Here is a 10,002-nt window from a genome sequence, read left to right as displayed (position 1 = left end):
GTTGAATCACCAAAATATTGCAGTATCGAACTTAATGAAAAATAAGTTATCCAAACAATAAGATAAATCTACATGAGAAAAGCAAACTATTTGAAAATATATTTAGTTTACTTTAAGCTACTTCTAAAACTGCCTTCCCTAGTAGCAAAAATGGAAGCCATGCATGAAACTATAAATTGAAAAAAAAGTTTACTTTGAACCAAGGTTATTTTACCTTTATGCAGTAAGCATGTCTCTTAGTACTAATTATCATATTATTTTACCTTTCCAAAATGAAAACACTTGTTTCAAAATATAAAGAAATGTTGATTTAAATGCATCATGTTTGCGCAAAAACAGGAAAGGCACAATAATCAAATGAGAGCAAAGCAAAGTGCACACACACTAAAAACATATTTAGAGCATAACATGTCTTTTATATAATAGGTTCATTTAAATGAGGTTAATCTGTATAATGTTTTATAAAGTAACTTCATTAAGGCTCAAAATACATTAAATATCAACAGTTTGAAAAACACACATGGATCGTTCCACGAAATTAGTGCCCTTTGATATTCTACGTAGAAATTGTGCACCAATATTGAATTTTAAAAGCCTGTTATATTCAATGAAGTGCCCTTTAATATAGACCACATGGAAAATTCAACAAATCAGATTTTTTTATATTAATATACTTGCTAAAGTGCCAAAATTCTGCATTTTGACATGTTCCTCCGTGCACTCTCTGACTTCCAGGAAGATTTTAACCCACTTAACCCTAACATTTCTCTAAGTTTTCACCATCATTGTAAAGCCCTAGTTATTTTGATGCTTTGACAAAGTCATTTCTGAAGATTATTATTTATTTAATGTGATTAGTGATTAATTTCTAGGTTTAAAAAAACCTGTCCCTCATTTTAAGGTCAACCCTGTTACGTGAACTGAACTTTTGTTTTAATATGGTTAAACGATTCCTTTTAAAATATTTTTTACAAAAGAAACATTTAACATCTAATAGTCAAATTATAGTGTAGAAGCAGGTGAGCTGGTTCTACTCTTTTTGGCCATTTTCTGGTGTTTTGTGGTGGAAAACTGAGTGGGTTGAGCATAACATGTCAACCCTGTTACCCATAGATAAATTAGACAGGCTAAAAATGTTTGAACATTTATATATATTTTTTTGTTAAGCTTGCATTCAATTGCCCCTCCCTGTTGCACACACAAAGCTTTCATTTCCCCTGTCACGAGGGGATTTATGGCTGATTTAAGATAATCTTCAACCCTGTTACTTTCAAAAACAAAATCATTCACCAAGTTACACATCTCAAAAGGCATCGAATTGGTGGAACGACCCACGTGTATCGAATCATTTAAAAAAAATCTGGTTGTATAGCATACAGTACAGGTGTATGGCTTTGGAGCACCACTCCAGCTGAGACTCAACTTTTTGGGAAAAAATCATACTGCTCAAAAACTATAACAGCAGTTGCAAAAAATATCTGATTAAAACGTTGAATACGTTTGCATCCGTCAATCAGTTAACCTTTCCGGAGAGAGCTTACTCATACTGATGTTGTAATAAGTTTATATAAACTAGGCCAGGAAGGTTGGGAGGAACAGTAAGGACCTCGTTAAGAGAATGACATTATTGTGGTCAACATGGCCAATGGTACCTGCCCAAAAATAGGGAATACATATGACATTAAAAATAACTTCAGTCTAGCTTTTGCATTGGCCTAAGCATGGGACAAACTTCTATCCAAATTATACCAAATGTCAAATAAAACAACAATGGTAAAAATGTAACCCTTCGTAAACCCTACGTAAAAACGTAAGGAAAATTAACCTACAAAGGAAGCATACCAAAGAAAATGACCAGTATAAGATAGAATAATGTTACCGATGGCATATTCATGACCATATCACTCGCTGTTAACTGTTGGCTGCTGCCCTGCTGGCTGCCCTGTTAGCTCCTTTGTTCTAAGGAGCTGTGCCCCCTTCTCCTCCATGCAGACGTCACAGCCCCACACTGCCGACACCTCTGCTGTCAACAGGTTATACGCTGTCTCAGTCATTCCAGTACAAACCCTGTGGAACCATTTTTGACATGAGGCCTCACACAGGATAGCTTCCTGGTCATCATTCACTTCATTCAGGCATATTCCACATGGAAACACAGGCTCCGTGGAGGAGTGGCTAGGCCTGTTGGGATGCATCAGTGTCTTATTGCTGGCCACACCACCACCTCCACTGCTTCTACTCCGCTCCAGGGGGGTTGCCTCCATGTGCCTGCCTGACTGTGGTGACTTCTTCAGGGAATCATTATTGGGGAGGATGATGCCGTTGATTTTCTCTGTGGTGTTAGGCTGACTTGCACCCTGACAAACCAGGGCGCCTCTATTCTTTGATTTCAGGTCGACAGAGTTTTTCTGACCCATGATCTCCTCCGAGCCATGGCTTCGTTTCCGTGGAGATGTGTTCTGGGATGTACTTTTGCTTGAATCCACCTCACTCAAGTCCTGTTTAGGTGTGGGTGTATTGGACTGGGTAAAGCTGTTGTTTTGCTGCTGCCGGGTAAAAACAGGACTAGAGTCCATGCCGGGTCGGGGAGGTGGATTCCCAATTGGGTTGACTGCTGATCTAAAGCTCGGACCCATGTCAGGAGTAGTGCTTTGGGTCACATTATGCAGATGCACCTGATTCATGTTGTCACGGGGACCTGGTCTAAAAGGCTGATTGGGTGGAAGTGGCATGTTACTGTTGTTGTTGCTTAATGGTGGATGGTTACCGTAATTGGGATTTTCATGGTACCCATAGTTAAAATCGGGGGGTCGACTGAACCCCATGCCCATTTGAGTCTGGGCAAAAGGGTGGAGCTGGTTTCGTATCTGGTAGAGACCCCTGTAAGAAGAGGGCATCCTATTGGGCATGAGGGGGTCCATCCTGGGAGGGCCATAGCCACTGAAGCCAGGGTAGTGCGGGTGGCCAAAATATGGGTTCCCAGAGGACAGAGGCTTGAAAGATGGTGTGTTGTAGTCGTCATCAAAAGGATTGGCAGCCACTAGGTGGTCGGCACTTCGGTTTGGTGGTGGAGCATACTCAGATAGGGGAGCGAAGGAGGGAGCCTGGGGACACACATGAAAAGGTAATGATAAAGGTAGTTGATACAGAACTATGCAAGCAGCGTCAAACACTTGACTTCTCAAAAATGTGTTGAATAAGTGAGCAGCATATTAGTTTTGTCTTGAAATAGCATTGTTTGACTAAATGAGGTTGGTCAATATCGGAAACCACAAGATTTTCAACCTATAACAAATAAAGGGAATCTCAGAAAGTCAGATTACTGTGCTGGTATTTTACCTGTGTGTTCGACTTGCACTTTTTCTTGTCTGGGCTACCCAGCAGAACACCCGGCCCTCCTAGATCATCAAGCCCACCATCTCCGCCTGAAAAAGAAAACCACACAAAATGTTATCCAGCCACATAAAATGCAAATTCCCCATTAAATTACAAGGCACACTTTTCACTCGGACAAACATTGTATAGAAAACGTACTTGCGGCATGTCAATCTGTTGAACAACACAGAACTTGTTGAATTTTCTCATTCTTGAATGGCTTATTGCATACACCTTCGTGAAGTCCACGTGTAAGCAGTGTCAGGATTACATTTTAAGAAAGGCTGGCTGCACACTGTTTTCTTGTTGTTTAAGCCAATTTCAATGGTCCAGTCACTGAAATCTTCTCCATTGAGAAAAATCTAAAATGTTTGGCAGCTTGCTGCCCCTATCACATTGTCCAAGTTGCCCCTATGATAAGCTGTAAATTAATGTAACCTAAGTATGGTATAGTCAGTATACTTGGTAACCAGAATCAAATTACCATAACTCAGCAGTAACCTCCCCTCCTCTCCTCTCCTCTCCTCTCCTCTCCTCTTCTCTCCTCTCCTCTCCAGGGTCTATTACCACAATAGATCAATACAGTGGAACTCTGGACCTAACCCCTTTAAAGTAGTGCACTAAATAGGCAATAGGATGCCATTTGGGGCGGGCCTAACCCTGGTCTATAGACTGGACGCCTGCCTGAAGCTCCTGACAGGACGCCTGCCTGGAGCTCCTGACAGCCTCCCTGTCTTCATACACGGTCGATAACCAACATCCTTCTAAAGGCTCCTCAAGGATGCAAAGGTACATTAAAGGCTCAATCACAAAGAAGTGTTGGATTGTTATGCCACTACGATGGCTGGTATCTATTATCAACTGGGTCTGTGGGTCATACTGGCCTGGTATCTATTATCTACTGGGTTTGGGGGTCATACTGGCTGGTATCTATTATCTCCTTGGTCTGGGGTGTCATACTGGCCTGGTATTTATTATCTACTGGGTCTGGGGGGATCATACTGGCCTGGTATCTATTATCTACTGGGTCTATGGGTCAAACTGGCCTGGTATCTATTATCTACTGGGTTTGTGGGTCATACTGGCCTGGTATCTATTATCTACTGGGTCTGGGGATCATACTGGCCTGGTATCTAGTATCTACTGGGTCTGGGGGTCATACTAGCTGGTATCTATTATCTCCTTGGTCTGGGGTGTCATACTGGCCTGGTATCTATTATTTACTGGATCCGGGGGGGTCATACTGGTCTGGTATCTATTACCTACTGGGTCTGGGGGGGGGGGGTCATACTGGCCTGACATCTATTAGCCTTTACACACAGCTCTGTAAATAAGTCAAACATGTAACAGTTGTTCAATGCTTTTAAAACCACCCAAATCTTCTCCATTGGTGGGCTAGTTTGTGTAATTGTTATAAAAAAGAAATACATTGCAAAACAGTAGGCTAGTTCTTGTATGATAGGCTACTGGCGCATGTGATGAATGCTCATCAATGTTTTTCATTTCTGTAGCCTATATCTTGTTATAAATAAATGGGGCCTACAGTTTATGCAACATAATTTGTCCTACAGAAGTAAAACTCAAGTCTCAGACAGTCGGTTAACTAAATTAAAAGATTAGTCAGATTTTGACCGCTGAGCTGTCACCTAAATGCACTTTTTATTAGTTCACAGCAATAAGAAAACGTCAGCTGGCTACATAAAAAAAAAGTTCGTGGCAGTTCCAAATTTGCGAACACATTCCGACAGTGAAAGTTTGAACTTTCCACGTCAGCAAGGTAAATTAGATTTGAATAGTTTACTCTATTTTTTTAACTGAAAGTGCCAGCGCTGTCTATTTATTTTGAGTTTCATTCAATACTTCAAAGGCCTTGAGGTAGGCCGATAAGCTCCTTCAAAGTCGTAATTATGGTCGAGACTTGTGTGCAGCGTATCGTGCCCCCACACACAGCAACATATCACGCGCAGGAAGGGAAAAATATCGAAAACGCGCATTACCTCGGTTTCTTTTGAGCAAGAAGGTATCTTTATCCTGTTCTTTTGACATTACAGAGCTCCTTACATGACTTAAACGTGCAAAATTGTGCTGAAAAGGTAACAGTAGCCGACCGCTCTCTCCCCTCCAGCAGCAATCACAGCTATCTGTGTGACGAGGAAAGCTGCAATCGTTTGCAAAGTTTGGGAGGAGCAGACAAATTCAACTTCATTATATCCTGTGTCACGCGAGGAAATTATTGTTAACGTTGTATCATTATCACTTATTTCTCCACGTGGCACATGACTGGCACTTGTAAAGCACGGTTAATATTAGATTTTGACAAACGGAACCTTTGTGTGACAGCACAGAAACCCCTCCTCATTGGCATGTTGAGTGTGTCTGCACTGCAGCTCGGTCAGAAGTGTCGCGGTGTCCTGTGATGAACCGCTGATGTAATGATGCGACTGGGGCGGAAGCTAATAAATCCAGTCTAGATATTTAGAGGCAATATCTGTCTGTCAAATAATTGTTTATTTGAGGTTTATTACATACAGTTGAAGTCGGAAGTTTACATACACCTTAGCCAAATACATTTAAACTCCGTTTTTCACAATTCCTGACAATTAATCCTAGTAAAAATACCCCGTTTTAGGTCAGTTAGGATCACCACTTTATTTTAAGAATGTGAAATGTCAGAATAATAGTAGCGAGAATGATTTATTTCAGCTTTTATTTCTTTCATCACATTCCCAGTGGGTCAGAAGTTTACATACACTCAATTAGTATTTGGTAGCATTGCCTTTAAATTGTTTAACTTGGGTCAAACGTTTCGGGTAGCCTTCCACAAGCTTCCCACAATAAGTTTGGTGAATTTTGGCAATTCCTCCTGACAGAGCTAGTGTAACTGAGTCAGGTTTGTAGGCCTCCTTGCTCGCACACGCTTTTTCAGTTCTGCCGACAAATTTTCTATAGGATTGAGGTCAGGGCTTTGTGATGGCCACTCCAATACCTTGACTTTGTTGTCCTTAAGCCATTTTGCCAAAACTTTGGAAGTATGCTTGGGGTCATTGTCCACTTGGAAGACCCATTTGCGACCAAGCTTTAACTTCTTTGAGATGTTGCTTCAATATATCCACATCATTTTCCTTCCTCATGATGCCATCTATTTTGTGAAGTGCACCAGTCCCTCCTGCAGCAAAGCACCCCCACAACATGAACCTCAGGTACACCTCCAATTGACTCAAATGATGTCAATTAGCCTATCAGAAGCTTCTAAAGCCATGACATCATTTTCCGGAATTTTCCAAGCTGTTTAAAGGCACAGTCAACTTAGTGTATGTAAACTTCTGACCCACTGGAATTGTGATACAGTAAATTATAAGTGAAATAATCTGTCTGTAAACAATTGTTGGAAAAATTACTTGTGTCATGCACAAAGTAGATGTCCTAACCGACTTGCCAAAACTATAGTTTGTTAACAAGAAATTTGTGGAGTGGTTGAAAAAACGTTTCATTTAAGGACAAAAAAATTGAAGCTGTGCCATATAGATTGCAAAATAGTTGGTACAGAGATGTACCGATTCCATGGCACATGGTTTATGAACTGATATACGCAAAACGACGCCGGATTCAAAACTTACAATTGTTTCTATTAAAATTATTATACAAAATTCTTGCAACCAATAGAATGTTATATACAGTGAGGGAAAAAAGTATTTGATCCCCTGCTTATTTTGTACGTTTGCCCACTGACAAAGACATGATCAGTCTATAATTTTAATGGTAGGTTTATTTGAACAGTGAGAGACAGAATAACAACAAAAACATCCAGAGAAACGCATGTCAAAAATGTAATAAATTGATTTGCATTTTAATGAGGGAAATAAGTATTTGACTCCTCTGCAAAACATGACTTAGTACTTGGTGGTAAACCCCTTGTTGGCAATCACAGAGGTCAGACGTTTCTTGTAGTTGGCCACCAGGTTTGCACACATCTCAAGAGGGATTTTGTTCCACTCCTCTTTGCAGATCTTCTCCAAGTCATTAAGGTTTCGAGGCTGACGTTTGGCAACTCGAACCTTCAGCTCCCTCCACAGATTTTCTATGGGATTAAGGTCTGGAGACTGGCTAGGCCACTCCAGGACCTTAATGTGCTTCTTCTTGAGCCACTCCTTTGTTGCCTTGGCCGTGTGTTTTGGGTCATTGTCATGCTGGAATACCCATCCACGACCCATTTTCAATGCCCTGGCTGAGGGAAGGAGGTTCTCACCCAAGATTTAACGGTACATGGCCCCGTCCATCGTCCCTTTGATGCGGTGAAGTTGTCCTGTCCCCTTAGCAGAAAAACACCCCCAAAGCATAATGTTTCCACCTCCATGTTTGACGGTGGGGATGGTGTTCTTGGGGTCATAGGCAGCATTCCTCCTCCTCCAAACACGGCGAGTTGAGTTGATGCCAAAGAGCTCGATTTTGGTCTCATCTGACCACAACACTTTCACCCAGTTCTCCTCTGAATCATTCAGATGTTCATTGGCAAACTTCAGACGGCCCTGTATATGTGCTTTCTTGAGCAGGGGGACCTTGCGGGCACTGCAGGATTTCAGTTCTTCACGGCGTAGTGTGTTACCAATTGTTTTCTTGGTGACTATGATCCCAGCTGCCTTGAGATCATTGACAATATCCTCCCGTGTAGTTCTGGGCTGATTCCTCACCGTTCTCATGATCATTGCAACTCCACGAGGTGAGATCTTGCATGGAGCCCCAGGCCGAGGGAGATTGACAGTTATTTTGTGTTTCTTCCATTTGCGAATAATCGCACCAACTGTTGTCACCTTCTCACCAAGCTGCTTGGCGATGGTCTTGTAGCCCATTCCAGCCTTGTGTAGGTCTACAATCTTGTCCCTGACATCCTTGGAGAGCTCTTTGGTCTTGGCCATGGTGGAGAGTTGATTGCTTCTGTGGACAGGTGTCTTTTATACAGGTAACAAGCTGAGATTAGGAGCACTCCCTTTAAGAGTGTGCTCCTAATCTCAGCTCGTTACCTGTATAAAAGACACCTGGGAGCCAGAAATCTTTCTGATTGAGAGGGGGTCAAATACTTATTTCCCTCATTAAAATGCAAATCAATTTATAACATTTTTGACATGAGTTTTTCTGGATTTTGTTGTTGTTATTCTGTCTCTCACTGTTCAAATAAACCAAAATTATAGACTGATCATTTCTTTGTCAGTGGACAAACGTACAAAATCAGCAGGGGATCAAATACTTTTTTCCCTCAGTGTATATGGGGGATACAACCTTCCCAGCTCTGCAGATTTTGCTGCGAGGAGACAGAGTCATTCGATCATTTATTTTGGTACTGTCCATATATAGCTTGTTTTTGGTCACAGGTCCAGGAATGGCTGAAGAATTTCAACATTTACCTGGAGCTAATGCTGCAGATATCATATACTGGGTGATTTGAAAAGTCATAGTCAATCGATCAATAATATAATAATACTTTTAGCAAAAATGTTTATCTTTAATTTACAATCTGTAGAAACTATGGGAATAGAAAGGTTCAGAACTTTTGTGAAGCATCACAGCACAGTTGAAAAATATATGGCAAATAGAAATCCAATATGGATGGTGTTAAGAGATATATGGGAGGAGTTGAATGGCACTGAAGGGTGGGACTAATAACAACAAGATAACAAATGTAAAATATACTGTGTCTGTAAAATGTATATAGGTTCAGAACTTTTGTGAAACAGCACAGTTTTAAAAAATGGCAAATAGAAATCAAACTGGATGGACATCAGAAATAGATGGGAGAGATTGAGGGTAGAGGAAGGACAGGACTAAAAACAAACAGAATATAAATATTGTAAAATAGATTGTGTCCGTAAAATGTATATAGTATGTATAAGCTGGAAGTAGAAGCCTAAGTGTTGTTGTTCATTAGTTTACTCCAATTAGGGGAGGGGTGGTAGGGTTAGCAGAAAATAATAAAGGAAAATATATTTCAAAAAGATATGTGTATATATATATATATATATATATACAGTACCAGTCAAAAGTTTGGACACACCTACTCATTCAAGGGTTTTTCTTTATTTGTACTATTTTCTACTTTGTAGAATAATATTGAAGACATCAAAACTATGAGATAACACATATGGAATCATGTAGTAACCAAAAAAGTGTTAAACAAATCAAAATATATTTCAAATAGCCACCATTTGCCTTGATGACAGCTTTGCACACTTTTGGCATTCTCTCGTCCAGCTTCACCTGGAATGCTTTTCCAACAGTCTTGAAGGAGCATAGAGGAGGAGGTGTTATGGTGTGGGGGTGCTTTGCTGGTGACACTGTCTGTGATTTATTTAGAATTCAAGGCACACTTAACCAGCATGACTACCACAGCATTCTGCAGTGATATGCCATCCCATCTGGCTTAGTTCCAAGAAGGAGAGTGATGGAGTGCTGCATTAGATGACCTGGCCTCCACAATCGCCCGACCTCAACCCAATTGAGATAGTTTGGGATGAGTCGGACGGCAGAGTGAAGGAAAAGCAGCCAACAAGTGCTAAGCATATGTGGGAACTCCTTCAAGACTGTTGGAAAAGCATTCCAGGTGAAGCTGGTTGATAGAATGCCAAGAGTGTGCGA

General features: G+C 40.9%; 1 protein-coding gene across 1 annotated transcript; it reads right to left on the bottom strand.

The window, feature by feature from the left end:
• Positions 1-1,047: 1,047 nt before the first annotated feature.
• On the bottom strand, positions 1,048-5,587 carry LOC121540024 (pygopus homolog 1-like). Its single transcript, XM_041848670.1, has 3 exons — positions 5,373-5,587; positions 3,340-3,425; positions 1,048-3,104 (listed from the first exon to the last, which is right to left on the bottom strand). Exons 1-3 carry the CDS (start codon positions 5,419-5,421, stop codon positions 1,902-1,904), a joined length of 1,338 nt encoding a protein of 445 aa, XP_041704604.1. The 5' UTR covers positions 5,422-5,587; the 3' UTR covers positions 1,048-1,901.
• Between the last annotated feature and the right edge of the window lie 4,415 nt (positions 5,588-10,002).

The sequence above is a fragment of the Coregonus clupeaformis genome, unplaced genomic scaffold (assembly GCF_020615455.1).
Source record: "Coregonus clupeaformis isolate EN_2021a unplaced genomic scaffold, ASM2061545v1 scaf1263, whole genome shotgun sequence".
Lineage (NCBI taxonomy): Eukaryota > Metazoa > Chordata > Actinopteri > Salmoniformes > Salmonidae > Coregonus > Coregonus clupeaformis.
The sequence above is the reverse complement of the archived record's forward strand: the minus strand, read 5'-3'. Positions and strand labels throughout refer to the sequence as shown.

Coding starts and splice junctions, on each gene's coding strand:
- LOC121540024 (XM_041848670.1), bottom strand. CDS start 5,421: ATGTCAAAAGAACAGGATAAAGATACCTTCTTGCTCAAAAGAAACCGA. Junction 3,426..5,372: donor CTTGCTCAAAAGAAACCGAG/GTAATGCGCGTT, acceptor TTTCTTTTTCAG/GCGGAGATGGTGGGCTTGAT. Junction 3,105..3,339: donor AGTGCAAGTCGAACACACAG/GTAAAATACCAG, acceptor GTGTGTCCCCAG/GCTCCCTCCTTCGCTCCCCT.